Below are 19,502 nucleotides of genomic sequence, written 5' to 3' on the forward strand. Positions count from 1 at the left end.
GATTAGTAGTTATAATTTTAAAATAAAATGAATCCAATATGAAATATAATTTATTTTTATACACAGCCACAGGATATTATAAACAGTAACAGTTACTGATGAATGATAATGAGTCTTGGAATCCAAACCTGAATGAAACCGGTATATCCTGTCATAGAAATTGGAATGATATACAAATATTTTACTGATACCAATACGTTTTCAGTTAATTAAAGAGAAATTTCATCATTAACTTGTTATTATTGTGCTATTGTATCTATTGGAACAGTTACTGATGGAATTCTTTTTTTTTAATTTGGTCTACATATAAAAAAAAAAGTTGTAAAATAATGTATTTAGATCTGATTATGTCTGTCCTTTAAGTTAAAAATTATTGATAAAAGTCCCTACATAATGAAGAATCCATCTTAATAACTTCTAAAACAAAGTATTTTAAATTATTTTAAAATACGTTTATATTTTCTACATGAATTGTGACAACTACTTTTGATTAATCGATTTCAGGTGTTAATGATGAATTAATTTTTGACACTGTTACTTCTCAAGTAAGTAAACAGATTTTGTAATTTGTAAATTTTAGTAGCCATGGGAACAGTTAAGAAGAAAATAAGCATATAAGGTTAATCTACATTGTTTAGGTCTGAAACAACTTCGATTTGCAGAATAAAAAAATCTGATGTGGAAATCACATGACTTCCTATTATGCCTACTAAATTACACATATACATTTTTGCTGCACTTCTTTTAAATTAATACTGGTTAAACTCTATTTAACCAGTATACAGGAGTTCACGAAAAGGAACAGTTTAAATATTATTAACTTTTATTTATAAGACACACCAGAAATCTGAAACTTTTGTTAATCAGCAACTCACAAAAATACGAATAATACTGATATAGAATAGTACATTACATAACAAGAGTTGTAAGAAGCATAATACGCAAAAGTAAAAAAAGTTATGTATTTTCACGAGAGTGTAACGTGTTACAAGTCGAGTTATGTACTATACTTTTACGACCAGAATCACTTCCCTATAACAAAAAGAAAAACAAGTCATTTGAAAGATACTTACAATTTTATTAAATAGAAATATAAATCTGAAGGATAGAGTATTTGAAATTAATAATTTACAAATCATTTTTATTATAAATGAAAATAATTTTTCTAGTAAATACAAATATTTAAATTGAAATGTCAAAGAAAATTAATAAAATAATTTTCAACAATCACTTTAAACTGAATACAATTGAAAAATATACAGTTGTACTACCATAACATTGTATTTTATTGTTCTGTCAAATAATTAAGTAAAAATATTTTTTTAAAAATAAATATATAATTTTTGGAACACTTTGCTAACAAAATTCAAAAATAATATGATTCTAAATTATAATTTTCAATTAATATTAAATAATCAGATATAATATACATGAATATTACCAACATAGCATTCAATTATTCTAAATGTCGATTGCCCAGTCAATTGCAATCAAAAAGGGAGGTGCACAACTAGATGTTACAATAGTCCTAAATATAAAATTTCAATATTCTACAGCTAATCGTTTTTGAGAATGTATAAAAGGTAAAACAAGATAAGTTTTGTAAATAAAATTATTCTAATATACTAAGATCATGCTTAACGTTAAAAAAAAAACTGTTTTTCGTAAGCAAATAATTTCTAATTCTGAAAGAAAATAACTAGTGACCTTTATCTACAAAACGTTAAATCAGTATAAGGCACCTATTATATTACTGTAGCTAACAAGGGGAAGGCATGGGCTTTGAGACACCGATTTGCACCGTATTGCGTGTGTAAATAGTACACTGTTTATTTGTCTTTATCACAAAATACTAACATGCAATATTCAATTATACTAAAAAAAATGACCTAAAAATTTCCTTAGTTTTATATTACTTTACATATTAATTTTGTTTCAAGTTGCTCAAGTAGATATGTGGTGTAAGTGAGAATGTGTGAGATCCGTAACCATGCACATATTGGTTCAAATCCAACTTCATATACATATACCTTTTTAACTTTTATTTTTTTTTTTTAAATTAAAATATATTGATTTATTAATAATTAATTTATTAACCTTTGACTTAAATATTTTTTTAATTAAAATGAAAAGTATATAAAATGTTACATAATTTTTAATAACTTCTGATTTTTTTTCTATTGTTAATATTGAATTATTATTTACTGTAAACATTTTTTTTTACAATTAGGGGTTAATAACTATTAATAAATAAATATACCTAAATTAAAAAAAAGTTGAAAAAAGAGAGGAGATGAAGTCTTATTCGAACTGATGTGCCTTCCTCTTATAAGATCCAAACATTTAATTAATTAAAATTTTATTTGGCTATAACTCTGGAACCAATGAAAATAAGTACCACTTATGATATATCGTTGAAAAGCTCATAATGAGGGCTTATTACTGCAGTTATGAAAAAGTCAAAAATCCAAATGTTTTGGATTTTGGGTGTTTTTCGCCCAGTCGATTGCAATCAAAAGAGGAGGTGTACAATTAGATGTTACAACAGTCCTAAATACAAATTTCAACATTCTATGGCTAATCGTTTTTGAGTTGTGCGAGATACATATGTATGAACATACGTACGTCATGTCAAAACTAGTCAAAATGGGTTCAGGGATGATCAAAATGGATGTTTCTGTTGAAATTTGAAAACCGAAATTTTTTATTTATTTATCAGTAAAATAGCAAAGAAAAATGTTGAATATTTCAATATTGAATAATAATTATTAACTTATTATTTGACTTTTAGCCTATTTTTTCACTAAATCAAGTGATTCGTACAAACTATATTAAGCCAAAATCTGAAAACCGAATTTTTTTTTTATTTATCAGTAAAATAGCAAAGAAAAATGTTGAATATTTCAATATTGATTAATAATAATTAACTTATTTGACTTTTAGCCTATTTTTTTTCACCAGATCAAGTGATTGGTACAAACTATATTTAGCCAACTTCTTTAGGATTCTACTTTTCACAACAAAGTTATATATAAATAAATTAACAATATAATCAATCCACCTTACCAGCATGTTGGTACATTCTCTAGATCTTTCGGCTTACTTGGAAGCCACCATCAGTTGTTAAAATTAATGCACTAAAGTCAAAGTTAAAAACATAGTTAAAATTTAAAAAGTCATGACTGTCCCGGTCCTACTGTCACGCGGGACTCCGCGATGGAGCTGAGTGGGAGTAGGCGTTAATTCTCCTCTCCCTGGTAGACCGGAACGGAGTCCGTTAGCTTTGCACTCATGATAAGTTTAATGTTAGCGGGGTTCTTTAAGGGAACTAGGACCAAATTTCGTTGCGATTAACACTTTTAGTGGGAAAGTTGTTGTAGTGGTTTAGTTTGCCTCAAATCCGAGATATTCAATGAAATTGGCTCATTAAATGGTTAGAACTAGGCGCAGGGTCTTCAATCCGCGATTAGGCTTCTAGCTTACTTCCTGAGGGCGACGTGGTAGCTGCAGGTGACCGTTGTCTTCTTCTGAAGGCATAAACTTAAAACTATCTCGGGGTGAATTTACCGATGCAGATGTCCCTCGGGGCATCTGCATCGGTGGTATCTCTGCGAGGCCTGAACTGAACACTGTGGTATGTGATCAGTTTGAGGGCGAGAAGATGTCCTCTGTTAAAGCCACTACTGGCTAGGAACGGAGGAAGTGGTGTAGCGACCGCACACACTATGAGGTGGGATCTTCTCCCCTCGGGGGGGAATCGAGATGTCCTACTAGTATACTGAAGGAATATACATAACTCTGGTGGATTAAAATAAAATCAAATGGTACCATGTTATCAAAGAGATAATTATTAGATTAAATTATTACTTCTTATTTATGTTTAGTATGTTTTTAAATAATATATCGTCTTTAAAAAATTTTTGTTCATAAATTAAATTTTTATTATTACAATATATATGATATTTTTCCAAATTAGAAGTATTATAATATTTGTGAGAAATATTGAAGATTTTTCATATAAAAATATGTAACAAAAAATCACATACCTATAAATCCCAACAGCGTTTGTTGCATGTAATTCTTGTTTAAGGAATTCGGTGCATCCAATAACTGCATCATTTAATTCTAACATATCAGCTGCAATCATCAACTCTTGAACATTCTCTTGAGTTATTACAATCTCTCCTAAAAGAAAAATTAACAATTATAAAATCATATGTAAAAGATGTGATCAAAAAATAAGATAATTTTTAATTCTGCATGCGATGTTTTTATCAACCGAGTTCATCTTTTTCTCATCTAATGGCAGCACTGTCTATAATGCACATCATATTAGATGTAAAAATGATAACAAAAAGACCTTGAAGATGACAAAAGCGTTGGATGTTCTAACACATCAACAAACAATGAAAATATAAACAAAATAAAGGACATTATGATGAATAATCGTCACATCACTATCTGAGAAGTTTCTGAAGAGAAGGGAATTTCTTATGGTTCATGTGAAACAATTTTGACAATGAGATAAGCAACTGCAAAATTTGTTCCAAGGTGTTGAATTTCCAACAAAAGCAACATTACAAAATTAGCTGACATTACTGCTGGCTCAGAATTACTCGAATATGTCATAACAGGAGACGAAATGTGGAGGTATGATTACGATATCATACAAGATTCACACATCTTAATATAAGCCTTGTGAAGAACCAAGGCTGAAAAAAGTATGCCAAAATCAATCAGTTGTTAAGGATCTCCATACTGTTCATTCTGGAGAACACCAGATTTTTCAGTACATGATTTTTTGTGAGGGTCTTTAAAACAGCTGAGCTTTCTCTCATTTCCCTCATAGCATTACAGAACAGAAGGCTAATTTTTATAAATAGATTTAAATGATTAACATTAAAATTTTGTACTGAATTACAATCAATTTGCATTCATGAATGTACATCCTGTACTTGTCATCTACAGAATGTTATTTTTAAGAAATTATTACTTGTACGTAAAATGTATGATTGGTGCAATATTATTAAACCTACAATAATAATGTACAAAAATAAAAGTAAGTTGAAATTTCACATGTTTATTTAATCATCCATTCCAATAAATACCCATATGTAATTAGATTTTTTTATAATAGCAGTTGCATACTGTTATAAGCTACTTGTAGAATATACTACTAATAAACTGAGCACTAAATTATAAGATTCTTTAGCCTGTGATGTGGCGGAAACTCCGTACCATGTCTTTTTCTGTTGTACAAGGTTCCAAGATGCACGAAGATGCATGCTGGATGCCCTGGGTTGGGTGGACGTGTTCAAACCTGAGGATTTTCAGCAGATAATGCTTCAGGGTGTGAAGCAATGGACTATTATTGCAAATTATGTCTTGTGGCCTTGTCTTCTTGATTGTGGTGCTTTTGTCTTGTGTTGGCTTGATTGTATGAATGTATAAATGTGTGTGATATGTCTTTCTTAGTACCTGTTCTATTTTTTCTGAATGTTTTTCTCTTTAGGTATTTGTGGTATGCAGTGTGTAATGGTCTGGTATGGATGATGTTTGCTAGTGGAGACCGAATGTGTGTGTGAGCGCTTACCCTCCTCCTGAAGTAATGCTTTATTAGCGGTTTCCCAGGGGTGGAAGTTTAGTTGGTAGTGCGCAGGAATACATACGCATTTTCTGTAACAGCTTGCAGAACCTGTTAGCGAGTCTGACACTGCTTTTTGGCGCAAATAATGGGGGTAGCTCCACCATCAAAAAAAAAAAAAAAAAGCTCAATTTGCTAGAGCGAAAAAAGCAAGTAACCAATTTTTCCTTGTTTTTTAAGAATGAACTCTTTTGACATATGTCTGCAGCATGACTGTCACTGTTTCATGTATGTACTCTGAGTAACTACATCTAATGGTTTACTACAGATGCCATTACGTGATTGTTAATCTTTTTTTAAAGATTTCTGTGTGTGTTTAAAATTCCCATGATTATAGACAGTGCCCCGATTGTGAAATATGTGTTGTAATTCATTTCTTAAATGGAAGAAGTACAAAAATTACCAAGATTCATTGATAGATTAGTGAAGTGTACAGAGATAATGCCATGTCTGATGTAAAGGTGAGAAAACGGGTCACAGCATTTAAAGAGGGTTGTACAAATGTACATAACGCAGTACGAAGTGGGTGGCCATCTGTCATTACTGATGACTTGGTGCAGAGAGTTAATGAAAAAGTCTGTGAGATGGTTTACAGTTTCATCTCTATGAGATGAATTTCTTTTAATCTCACCAAGTGTTCTCTATGAAATTTTGTTGACATGCTTAAATTATCAGAAGTTGTGCTCGTGTTGGGTACCAAAAATGCTGACTAAATTGTACAAAAACAAATCTTTGGCTAGTGCTTTGAATTTTCTTACAAGATACAGCAATGAAGGCAATCTGTTTTTAAGCTGAATTGTTACTGGTGACAAGACATGAGTGTCTCACATTACATCAGAATCAAAACAACAGTCATAGAATGGAGACACTCAACATCACCAAAGAAAGTGATTTTCAAGCAAACAAATGTCAGCCCAGAAAATCATGTGTATTTTGGGACAGACAGGGGCCACTGCTTGTCGATTATTTTGCTTTGTGGTAAATGATAAATGCCGAGACATATTGTTACACCTTGACTAAACCAGTAGAATCACCGTTTAAGGAAACTAACTGTTTTTTAGCTTAGTTTTGGGAATCGTAATCCTTAACAATCGCTTGGCCACACGTGGGAACAAACTGATTAACTACCACTCACTATGTAGTTCTGAACTGACACCCAGTGACTACCATTTGTTCCTACATTTAAAGCAAGACCTCAACAGTCAGTGCCACAATGATGATAATGCGTCAAAACAGTCATTCAGTTACAATCTCAGGCGGCAGATTTCTATGAAGATGGAATGCAGAAGCTAATCACATGATAAGACAAGTGCCTTGATGTACGCAGAATTGTAGATTAAGATCCAGGCTTTCAGGTGAATAGAAATAAAAAAAATTTTGCTTGTTATTTTTTATATCAAAGCAATACTTACTTCTAAAACAAGCCTCATATATCAATATTTACTGCACAATATATTTTAAATTCCTCTATTACTATGTAAAAGTGGTTATTTGCTTCATCTGCTCTAGCAAATTGAGCTGAAGACCTATGACTTAGAATCCAACTCGATAAAACGAGGATGGGGTGAAAAGTTTCATGGTTCACACAGAGATAGCATTAGTACGCTTAATTTCTCGATGGTGTTATGTGATTCTATTCTTCATTACATTAGTTTACTATGAGTTTCAAGTCATGACATCACCTACTAAAGTATTTACAGTCTGTCAAAGTGGAGAATTATGGCATTTTTTTGGAAAATGGAAAAACTGGAATTTATGCAGTAATTAAATAAATACTTTTCCAGAAAGGCTTAAGTCAAAGTAAGTTAAATAAGAGCGCATGATACAACAGTTAAACGTTAGTATTAGCAATGAACCTTCCAGTGGACGCCCTTCTGAAGTGAATATGCTAGAGATGATAGAAAAGTGCATAAGACTGTTTTGGCAGATCAATGAGTGACAGTGAATGAGTTAGCAGAGTCTCTGTAGGCAAGTCAACAGAATGTGTGCACAATATTTTGCATGAAAATTTTGGCATGAACAATCTAAGCACTAGGTGGTGTCGCATCTACTCACACCTGATTAGAAAAAAATAAATTTTGAGTTAAAAAATCTGGTGATTTCACATCTCAAATCATATTACCACTCCAGGTTTACAAAATGATAATGTAAAGAACAAATCAAAACTCCTCACTATCTAAATCAATTATCTACTGTAACTTTTCTGGTTTGGTTATTCTAGAGAGTGGTTATACCAATTTCAGATTACCTACAATCTTTTTTGTTATTACACGTATGTGTGTGTGAACATACACACATGTGTGCACACACACACACACACACAGACACCCACACACACACACACATATATATATATATATATTAATAGTAAATAATTATCAAGTTGTATCCTACAGCATAATATATTGAATAACTTGCTGACTTTTTTTCACCGAATACTAACCAGATATCTCTGCTTCTTCAGAACAATTTTTTTTTAAACATGATAAATTAACAAAAAACATATTCAGTAGTTAAAACTGTAAAAAACAGCTGTTTACTAATCTCAATAATTTAAATAAAATTCCAATAAGTAATAAACTTTTAGTTAATTTTAAGAAAATTAATGCTTACCTAAGTTCACTGAAAAGATAAGCAGAAGAAAGCTCCTCTATAGAGAATGAATTTGACAAGGAATATCTTTAACAGATTCAATTTTAAATACCATTTTATAAAAAATTTTCAAAAGTATACTTCTATAAGTATTAAAACATAAATATTTATATGAAAATTCTGAGGTATTATAAGTATTTTCTGTTAATGCTAATTTCAACTGTAACTAATTTCATTAATAATAAAAAAAAGAAGATATTAATCAAGTTAGTTACATTAAGCTGTCGCTAAAGTGAAATATTTCACCTGAATAAATGAAGTTGATAAGACAATCTAGTATTAGAGGTGGGATAGAATGAAGTTCTATAGTGTCTTTTTGTTCTTCTAATAATCCATTTGAAAACATTGCTTGAAAGTATGGGCTGCTTGCAGACAATATTGCTCGATGTGCCTATAAAAAGCAAACAATCATTTAAAATTAGAGTGTAATTTTTTACAAACAATTAAAATGTTGGACAAGTAATTAGGCAGAAACTGTGAATGTTCTGAACAGAAATTTTTGACAGTATATTTCGATAACTCTACTCATGGTATCACACTACCTTGGAGTTTATTTTAACAACTCTGGGAGAAAGAGTTTTTATGGAGTTCAGAAGACATGATGTAGCCCAGTAATAAAATTGAACCTGAAATGTTGAATGATTTTTTTTGTTATAACAACATACATCCTCAGCTTGACTTGCAGTTAACAAGCAATATTAGCACTGCTTACTCTGAAGTCAACTGCTTGATGTACTTTGTTATCTTCCTGCATAATTAGTTCTTATCTTTAAAGATCATAATGTAATTAAAGGAAGATTGAATACTGATCCCAAAAATATTGGTCATTTTAAACTATTTATCCCAAAAAAATCACCTTTGCATAAAAACTTGCATAATGCAAGAAACTAAAAACATCCCACAGATAATGCTATGGCAGATAATGCTGAGCTTTTGAAATTGACTCGGCAGTGAATGTAATATAAAAACTTATGATCAACATAACATAGGAACTATTTACTTTTCCTTCGTATATCAGTAAAACTGAACTTTTATCTTCAAAAAATGATATATATATTTAAAAAAAAGAAGATATTTATGTCCAATCCTTAAAAAACAAAAATTATACATGGGTGCTGTGATAATACCACAAGGTGGAACCGACATCCCATGTTATAGAGGGGGAGGAGGCGTATAGTCCTGCAAGGGTGAGTTCTGAATTATCTTTGTGTTTGAGACAACATGGTACCAATAAAAAGGTTTCCCCTCCTACGACAAAAAAAAATCCTTAAATTAACCACCATAACACATAAACAAACACAGTGTTGACTATCATCAATGTGGCAACAGGCCCATCTGGAATTTAACTTCAAATATTCTACACATGTAAGGTCTGAAAAATATTGAATTAACTTATTTATAAAAAAAAAAAAGTAAATAAAGAAATAAAATAATAGCTGAAAATAATTAAATAAAAAACTAATCAGCCTTGAACTATAAAAAAGTATATGCAAGTATCAAAGAATATGTTAATATAATCAAACATGAAAAATTTGAAGTTAAAGGAAAATAATTTCCTTTTGATTCTTAAAATTTCAACTTAGTAAGGTTTGCAACACTTGTACAGTGGTACAATATTGGCGAAATTTTTAATGAGGCAAGAAGCAGTATATTATGTATACAAAATTTTATGTGCAATAAAACAGTATATATCGTTGAATAATATTATGCTTAGTAATGTTTGTTGTTGAGCAATTAGCAGACCAAAATGCATTAAAATACAGTAACATGGATAAAGACAAAGAACTGTTGTAAGTTGTACTGAGAACTAAATACAGAAACAATTAAATGAACAGCACTATACAAAACATTTAGCATTAAAACATGAAGGTGTATCACAAAGTTCTCCTGGGACTTTCATAACATATTCTACTCATGAAAATAATGGAAAAAGTTCATATAAACATATGTCCTAAAATGCTTCGTTTGCAAGTTACGGTTAGTGAAAACTTTCGCTTGGATTTCAGCTACCCTGGTGAAATGAGGTTGTACTGAAAATTTTAGAACATTAATTAAGGGGCAGAATTAGTGATTTTTACGGTTTTTGACCTGAAAAATCAAATAAAATAGGTCGAACCATACCTGCAGTAGTTTTTGAGAAACCTAGGATGAAAACCAATAAACGGGGAAAAAACCCTGTTCTTTATGACTGATGTACAATAACTTTGTTAAATGGGCAATAACAAAATACTTTTAAACAAAACTTGTAGAGAATTTACTTCTGAACAAAATAGTTTAAGATAAGTTGAATAAAACAAATTAAAGATAGAAAAAATTGAATTTTATTTAGAATCAGTGCATTTTTATATTTATCAGGAAAGTACTTATTTAATGTAAACAATATCCAAACTCTTCTTGGGTCACACAAAAAATTTTTAAATAAAAAATTTGCTGTTAAACAGTTAAAAAACAGTTAGAAAAATATATAACAATTGTACACTAAAAATGATCAGGATAATAATTTTTTATTAATGATAGGAATACAATAAATTATTTCAAAGTTGGCAATAAAATAGTTGGCTGAAATCCAGGTGAAATCTTTCAGTAACTGTAACTCGCAAATGCAGCATTTTATGAAATTAACTTTTATATGAACTTTTTCCATTATTTTCACAAATAGAATATGTTACGAAAGTCCCGGCAGAGCAATGCGATACACTCTGTATGTTGTAAAAATCAAAATGAGACAGTAATCAAATTCTTGTATTGGAGATAAAAAATAAATCGTAAGGCACACAGTATGACAGGAAACAGATTAATGTACACATTTTTCTTTGCAATTTTCTCAAGGCTGTGATTTCCTCTCTATGAATAAAGCACAGAAACTAATGAAATGTGAAAAAAGTCAAAGTGACTATTTCAGAAATTATCAACAATTTCCTTTTCAGTTTATTATTTGCCTATTGCATTGGTAATGGAATGGCATTAAATATTAAATTATGCCTCTATAAGATTTCAGTTAGCTATTCTTTATTTTTCTATTTAAAGAGGTTTCATTTACTGAAGGGTAGGAGAAATAAAATAAGTTCAAATAACTAAGCATTTTAATTTATTGTGGTTTGACTGTAATTATAAAAACAATATGACTGGGTTTTGGATAAAGTGAAGTTACCTGCATCTTTCACAACTGAAGAGTTCTGCACTATCAAAAAAAATTTGGGTGTTGCATCTTAGAAAATTGAAGAATAAAATTCCAATGGTTAAGTCCATGAATTAAACCTTAATTCTCAACAATCATCAATACAAAACAATCTTGAGTACAGTTAATTGGAATAATGTTATTCACATCAATCATTTACAAGAAGTCTATCATCATCAATTTCATCAAATAAAAAAAAAACAAAACATAATTTTATGTTCATTCAGACTGCAATTGACAAGATTTATATGTCTATCAGGAGTTGCAGAATAACTTAAAATAAAAAACTGCTGTGAATTTAACAAAGTTTATTACTTTTTACTTTCAAACCTAAACTGTATAATCCCTTAAACTTTGTGAACTTATTAAATAAAACATCTTAAACTATAATAATTTTTAAATCATATTATGTGATTAGATGTTTGGTATGTCATACGTATCAACTAATTTATACATGAAATTCTAATATGCATTTGTTGTCAAACTGAGAGTTAACAAAGCCCACAAAAAGTTACATAAACAAACAAATGACAAGTGTACTAATCAAACAACGTAAGTTAACATTTAATAATATAACTGATTAAAAACATCTATTCCAGAATTGCTTGACTATAATGTTACCAATTTAGTTATTAATTTATGCAAAAAACTAAAGGCTGATGCTCAATAACTATACTTTGATGAATTTTTAATGAATTTTGTAGTTGGTTAAATAAAAATGTCACGATTTGACTGAGATTGAACACAGAATCTTCCAGATGAAATGCAGAAATGTTACTATTGTGTCACAGAAGTCATCAGTGCAGTAAAAGAGTTCATTGTCAATAAATTCAAAGTACATAAAGTTTCTAGCAATACAATTACTGGCAAAATTACTAAATTCAAAACCCAATTACATGGAATAAAATAACATTTTGTTTGTTGCAAATGTTAAGCTATTCTTAAGTAATGCCTGAGATTGATTCAAATGGTGCATGTAATTAACAGTTTAAGTTATTTTCAATAGAATTCAGTCAAATGTGTGTTTGTCAGGTCATTGTTATATTTTATGTTAATCCTGTTTGTAACAGATTTTAAACAAATGTGATTTTGTCATTGAAAATTAAATGGTGACTAATTCAGAGTTTTATCTGGTGTTGGTGTTTAATTTGATTTATCAAAACAACAATTTCAGATACTTTTTAGTATCTGAAATACATTTTAGTAGTTTTATTTTTATTTTATTTTTATACTGTTATGAATTTCATTTAATGTTTTAGTTTAAGTTTTTTTATTTTGTTTCTGTATTTCATATTTTTATTTTAAGTTTTAATTTTTTTTTTAATTTCTAGTGTAGGTTTTATTTTGTTTTATTCGATTTTATATTTTTATTTTGTGGGCAATGATAACATAAAAACTTTTTCGCCCCCAACAAAAAAAAATTAGTTAAATATCGGCTTATCCTTTAGTCAAAATAACACCAATAACATAATTGCTACAGAAAGAACCAGGACTTCAGAAATGGAAAATGGAGTATGTCGATAATAAATTATGAGTACTAGATAAATCAAACATTTCTCAGTGATTTATGGTTTACCATTACTCAGTACAATAATTCTTTTACCAAAGAAGTTCTAGGATTAATCTTCTATATTAAATAGATAAATGACTAAAAGTTAAATTGAAAGATTAAAAGATATACATGCTAAATTTAATGAAAAATCAATTTAATAAATCATACCACTATACTAAATCAGTATATACTCAAATATTAGATAAAGCATCAACCTCTGTCAGTTTTTTTTTCTTCAAATAACTCACCACAAAGACAAATTATTTAATACATATTTCATGAAAATATTGATGGAGTTATAATGGAGTTACAATGGGACAAGCAGTCAAATGATTAAATACAATCTCTTCCTGGTGTAATTATGTAAAACTTAATTACTCATATACTGAGTTAGATATTGTAACAAGACCGATATAGCGGGCCTGTATAACATTCCTACCAATTATTATGAAAGTAATATAAAGTATATAATTGCAGGAATCCAGAAAGGGACAAAAAGAAGAACCCTTTTTGTAAAGTATAGGTCAATTTAACAATCTTCCTTTGTTATACTGCCTGCTGACACACAATGAACACATGTTGTGTGGTGAGAAGAGACCAAGTTTGGGATTCATGGGAACAAAAGCCTCGGTCAACTGTTCTCACGCTTCGACTTGAGTCCGGTCCAACAGGTAAAGAGGCTAGCATTATAAATAGTCAGGATAAGATAGCTAAAAAGAGAATTCTATTAGAACCAGTCTGCGAGGCGTTATGGCGTCGGTCCCACAAGGGCAGTTCTGCGAGGAGAGGCTGCGAGTTGTGTGGAATCATGTGGGTTCAGCAGAGTTCTGTGAACCAGTCTTTCTTTCTTTCTTTTTCCTGTTTAGCCTCCAGTAACTACCATTTAGATAATTCTTCAGAGGATGATATGTATGAGTGTAAATGAAGTGTAGTCTTGTACATTCTCAGTTCGACCATTCCTGAGATGTGTGGTTAATTGAAACCCAACCACCAAAGAACACCGGTATCCACGATCTAGTATTCAAATCCCGTGTAAAAATAACTGGCTTTACTAGGACTTGAATGCTGTAACTCTCGACTTCCAAATCAGCTGATTTGGGAAGACGCGTTGACCACTAGACCAACCCGGTGGGTTCTGTGAACCAGTCTAGCAAGACATATGATGACGGTCCCAGCGTGGAGAGTCACAGGTGTGAGTCTGCGAGATGAGTGTGTGAGATGTAATTCCAGCGAGGAGTATCTAGTTCAATACGATTAAGGTGACACCACAAGTAAGTAACCAAGAAATACTATTGGTGAGTTACAGTAAAATTATAAGTGTATAAGTGAAAGAAATAATGCAATAGACTTCATTCATAAACTGTTAGGGTAGACAACAAAAGGGATTTGCAAGTGAATTTTATAAGATTGCTTGTTAATATAAGACTAGTGATTAAAAAGGGTTAAAACTAGCAGTTTCTTTTGTTAATGGATCTGAATACTAGTTTTCTGTTTATATACCTGGAATAAATTTTGAACGATTATTTATTTTGAACTCTGTCTTGTGTAATCTGTATTTATTATTTACTGTGACATTACTGTCACTATTTGATGTGTAATATTTTGATTGTTATTCTTTGTTGATTACACTATATATTTTTCTCTGTTTTTATGTCATTCTTACTGTTTTGATTATGTTATGTTTTATGTCATGTAATTATTATTTACTACTACTATTATCCTGACTAGACTGGATTATATGCATTTGCATTTTAAGCTCATTTTCACAGATTGCATGTTTTCCTTAAAATATAGTGATGATGCATATTTTCACTATATTTAAAATATTTTTCGGTAGTGTACCTAGGTAATAAATGTAATCTTATGTTGTAGCCGGCCAAATCTATTAGCCACACGGACCTTAGAGCGCACATAGCAGCCACGCGTCTATGTTTTTGTTATTATGAGGCCAAATAAAATACAGACTCATGCGAGAAAAAGATAGATGATACCATTCTGCATCGTGCACACCTACTGCAGCACTCCTCACACTAGGCAATTAAATTACACAAGTTTTTGTTGCAAACGCGCTTAATGCATTAGTTTTTTATTTATTCGAGCAAAGTTTAATGTGTACCATAGCTCCTGAAAAAAAAGTGCCTCTTCGTAGATAGCTGACTGTCTTGGAACGTTTACAGGACGGAAATGTTTAAACTGTCAAGTTTGCAAAAAAATATTTTGAGCACAAAAAAGTTTCAAATAGACCAACATGTCAAGACAAGTCTTCATATGGCAGGATTGCAAAAGAAAGGCACATGAGAACAACTTATAATAGTGGCAAGTAGCAGTGATTTCACTTCCAAAGGTAAACAAAAAAAACTACTTTAGCATGGATTTATGTGAAGCATTGCTTTCAAGTAATATTCCTCTTCACAAACTCACAGATTCTACCTTCAAAGATTTTCTGCGAAAATATTGCTTGAATCAAAATATACCACATGAATCAACATTGCGTAAAGATTACATACCAACAATCTACCAACATGTCCTGGAAGAAATATGCAATGAACTCAAGGATAGCATTATTTGGATTTCAGCTGATGAAACTACCGACAGTTGTGGCCGTTACATTGCAAATTTAATTGTCGATGCATTAAAACTAGAGCCTTCTTCTTCCTATCTGGTGGCCTACAAAGACCTTGAAAAGACAAATCATTCTATGATCGCAGAATTATGAATGAGCACATTAAAAAAAAATCCTGAATCTTCTGCAGATGAAAGAGTGTTTATATTTCTCTCAGATGCTGCTCCCTATATGATCAAGGCAGCCAAAGCCCTCCAAGTATTTTATCCCAATTTGATTCATGTGACATCATGTTTAGCTCACGGCGTACATCAACTCGCTGAAGAAGTACGATCCATGTTTGGGAATATAAATAAACTGATTTCATCAACAAAGAAAGTGTTTCTTAAGGCACCTGCTTGCAATAAGGCCTATAAAGAAAAACTGTGAAATGTGCCTTTACCTCCTGGACCAGTGGTAACTCAAAGGTGAACATAGATTGAAGCTGTACTGTTTTTCAATGAACATTTTGATGCCATCAAAGGTGTAGTAAACGACTTAGAGCAGATAGTGCAGAGCTGTGGCAGTTTGTCAGTCCAAGGAAGCATTTAACAATTCTAATGCAGAAAAAAAAACATAGCTGTGATTAGCATTAATTTTTCCACATACCTGTGAGTATTAAAAAAACTAGAAACTCAAGGTTTGGTGTCGACTAAATCTATTCAGTTAATGAATAAAATCCGCCAAATGAACTCCACATTGCCAGAGGTATTCCGTGTAAACTTAAAGAAAAATTTGAAAACATTTTGAACAATAACTCAGGCTTTGAACATTTTTGTCAAATTGATAGTTTATTGATGGGATGGGTGAACTTTTACCAGAAATAATAAGTGCTAACATAGCACCCAAATTCAAATACTGCCAGTTACCTCAGTGGATATGGAACAACCCTTTTCCACTTATAAAAATATTTTGGGTGATCAAAGACACAATCTTACTACTGAACATTTGGAACAGTACCTGACTGTTTAGGTCTACAAAAGTAACAAAATATTAAATAATTGTTAATTATAAAATTTATCGATATGTTATTCAACTACTTACTAACTGTATGCTGATTTTGAAATAAAAAAACTAAAAATTATTATTTAAAGTTGCATATTTTGACAGTTTTCATGCATATTTTAAGCATTCTTCATGCATATTTATTTCAAGCGTTTTATGTTGCATATAATCCGGTCTTTAATCCTGACTATTATTGTGGTTGTAATTACTATATAAATATTTATGTTCATTAATTGCTTTATTATTATCACTTATTATCATTATTGTATTTATCACCACTGTTATTATTATTAATTTGCCTGGTTGTAATTTGAACATTTTAAACCAAGTAATTATATATAAACATTCTAAATTGCCAACAAGCTCTCAATATCCTGATTCAGCCACGGAACACGCGACAATATCTTTGTTGAAGTGTCTTTGGTTGGAACCACAAATATTACGTACAACAACGAGAAGAAACCAGTTTGAAATTTTATGTTTAATGGGAAATACTATTAGCACTTTTGTAATTCTGATCACTTACTTGATTAACCTCAATTTTTTTCACTTTAATATACCACAGTAGATAAACATCAGAAAGTGGGTGCAGAGAGCGGGTGACCTGTGCAAGGTCAAAGTCCACACTGTTTATTAGTACTCTAGTCAATTAGCAATCAGTTTTGTGAGAAATGGCAAAGTAATCAGATGCTAATTGGTTTTATGGAGAGGTTAGGATTTAGGCTAGTTTTGTGGAGAGAAGTTGGGGGTAAAGTACGAAGGTATAACAATATCAAATACCATATATCTTGTAGGGCACTTGGTCAAATCTATACTTAAATGGAAATATAGTCACTACGGAGAGAGACTACATTACAAGTTCCATATTATTAATCATTTGTATGATGGAGAATCACCTTATGAAGAGCATCTTCTTCAACAACTGATTCAGAGTCAGAGTCTGATGACTATTAAGGTTAATTTATGGATTGTTTTGCATTTTTGGCATTTAATTTATATTGATTTTTCATGTTTTAACATAATCATATGTCTATGAAAAATTTGATATCGATCAAGTAATTTTTCTGTATTACCAGAGTTTTCATCACTATAAAAGTTTAATTAAATAATATAAAAGTAATTGAATACTATAAACAAATAAAAATGAACATACATAATTTTATGTGAGGATTAATTAAAGGCTACGCGGGATTAGTGAACAAAGATTACCCAAAGTTAATGGATGTATTCACAATTCACAGTATTTTTTGATAATACAAATACTTATTATACTACTGATAATGCATATTATTTGATTAAATAATACATCCATTCTTGTCTTTTATATCCAATTTTCATGCATTACAATGGGGAAGATATTTGATACAATTTTAAAGACTGATAACCTTCCTGATATAAACTTAGAACAGAATGCCAGCAGCATAGAAGAATGAACTATTTTCTAATTATTCTTCATGTTACATAATATTGAAAATGTTATATAACATTTGTTGCTCATACAGCAATAGGTATTGATTTTCTCTAATAAGTCTGGAATTAAGATGCTAGTTATTTTGCAAATGGTTATTAATCTTAGGAGTGAACTGTATCTCTTGTAAGAGTAGCCACAACAGTTTTTGGTTATAGCAGCTAACACAAATATCAACTGATGTATTAACATAAATAAACCGTTGACAATAAATACTTGTTCTAAAATTAAATATAAAATATGAAAAGGAATAGGTGCAAATATGAGCCTAAGCAACTACACTGTGCATAGAATAATTTCAAATAATTAAAATCATTGAAATAAATTTTTGATTTCATGACCTAAGATTTATTTGAGCAAAAAACAAACACTAATTTACAGATTCACTAATTCTATAGGAGAATATTGCCTCTTACATAAACTGTGGCTTTAATTATTTCACTAAACAAATATCTGAAATAGACCAAATAAAATAATCAAGAAAAGTTAAGTACAGCAGACTAGTCAAATTTAATCGACTAAATTTACCTACCTTAACAACTTTTCCTCCAGCAACGATTTCAACATCACAAAACTTATTATTCTGTCTAATAATATTTAGATTTTGAAGTACCTTGGAAGGATGCAGCTTGCTACAATATAGTTTATCTACAGTTTGATCGTCTGTATTGGTAATAGTCGTCAGTGAATATTTCTGCTGAGTAGTTCCTGAGCTATTTTTATCATTCGAAGTTTCATTCTTCAATGGAGGCATAATTAATTTCAGTATTTTAACTTTTATTTTACTAATAAAATAACCTGACATAGACTACCGACAATAATACATCTGCTACACGAAAAACGATAGTGGGATAACTTTTAGGCTAACTTCATACCATATCAAATCTTCAGCACCTCAATATTTTGATAACGTAAGCTACTTTTGTCATAAGCTAAATGACGCAGAAAACGAAAAATTATACAAATAACTAACACTGACGAAAATAACAGAAGCCACACCTTTTTCTTCCATTAAAAACAAAATACAAAAACAAGTCTGATGTTTTAATTAAAACGTATCTTCTTAGAAAATTCATTAAAGTAATAAACACTGACCAACAGTAAATGTAAACACTTCAATAAATATACTTAGAAGAACAATTTACGAACAAACCATCACAAATCAGAATAAAAAACATACTATTAATTGACAGCTGTCGTAACGATAGTTTGTATTATCGATAAAGCTGAAATCGAGATGCGGAATCGTTGTATACGAGTTAAACGAGAGAAAATTTTTATTTCTTTACGAACAGTAGTATATTTCAAAGCAATATCTAATATTAGGCAAAAAGATAATACTACAACCGAATAACCGCTTGTTCCCTAACCCCATCTTCATTTCAAGGGGCGAAATTTAGC

General features: G+C 30.5%; 1 protein-coding gene across 1 annotated transcript in view; it reads right to left on the minus strand.

Annotated features, from left to right (window-relative positions):
- Nucleotides 1-19,268, minus strand: part of LOC142323856 (actin-binding protein IPP) — a 43,951-nt gene extending 24,683 nt beyond the window's left edge. Inside the window, exons 1-3 of the mRNA XM_075364153.1 lie at nucleotides 18,634-19,268; nucleotides 8,543-8,687; nucleotides 4,047-4,185 (exon numbers count right to left, since the gene is read on the minus strand). Coding sequence (XP_075220268.1) covers nucleotides 4,047-4,185; nucleotides 8,543-8,687; nucleotides 18,634-18,906 — 557 coding nt within the window. The 5' untranslated portion in view covers nucleotides 18,907-19,268. The remainder of the gene's footprint in view (nucleotides 1-4,046; nucleotides 4,186-8,542; nucleotides 8,688-18,633) is intronic.
- Nucleotides 19,269-19,502: the final 234 nt, after the last annotated feature.

Source organism: Lycorma delicatula, chromosome 4 (assembly GCF_047948215.1).
Source record: "Lycorma delicatula isolate Av1 chromosome 4, ASM4794821v1, whole genome shotgun sequence".
NCBI classification, from domain to species: Eukaryota; Metazoa; Arthropoda; class Insecta; order Hemiptera; family Fulgoridae; genus Lycorma; species Lycorma delicatula.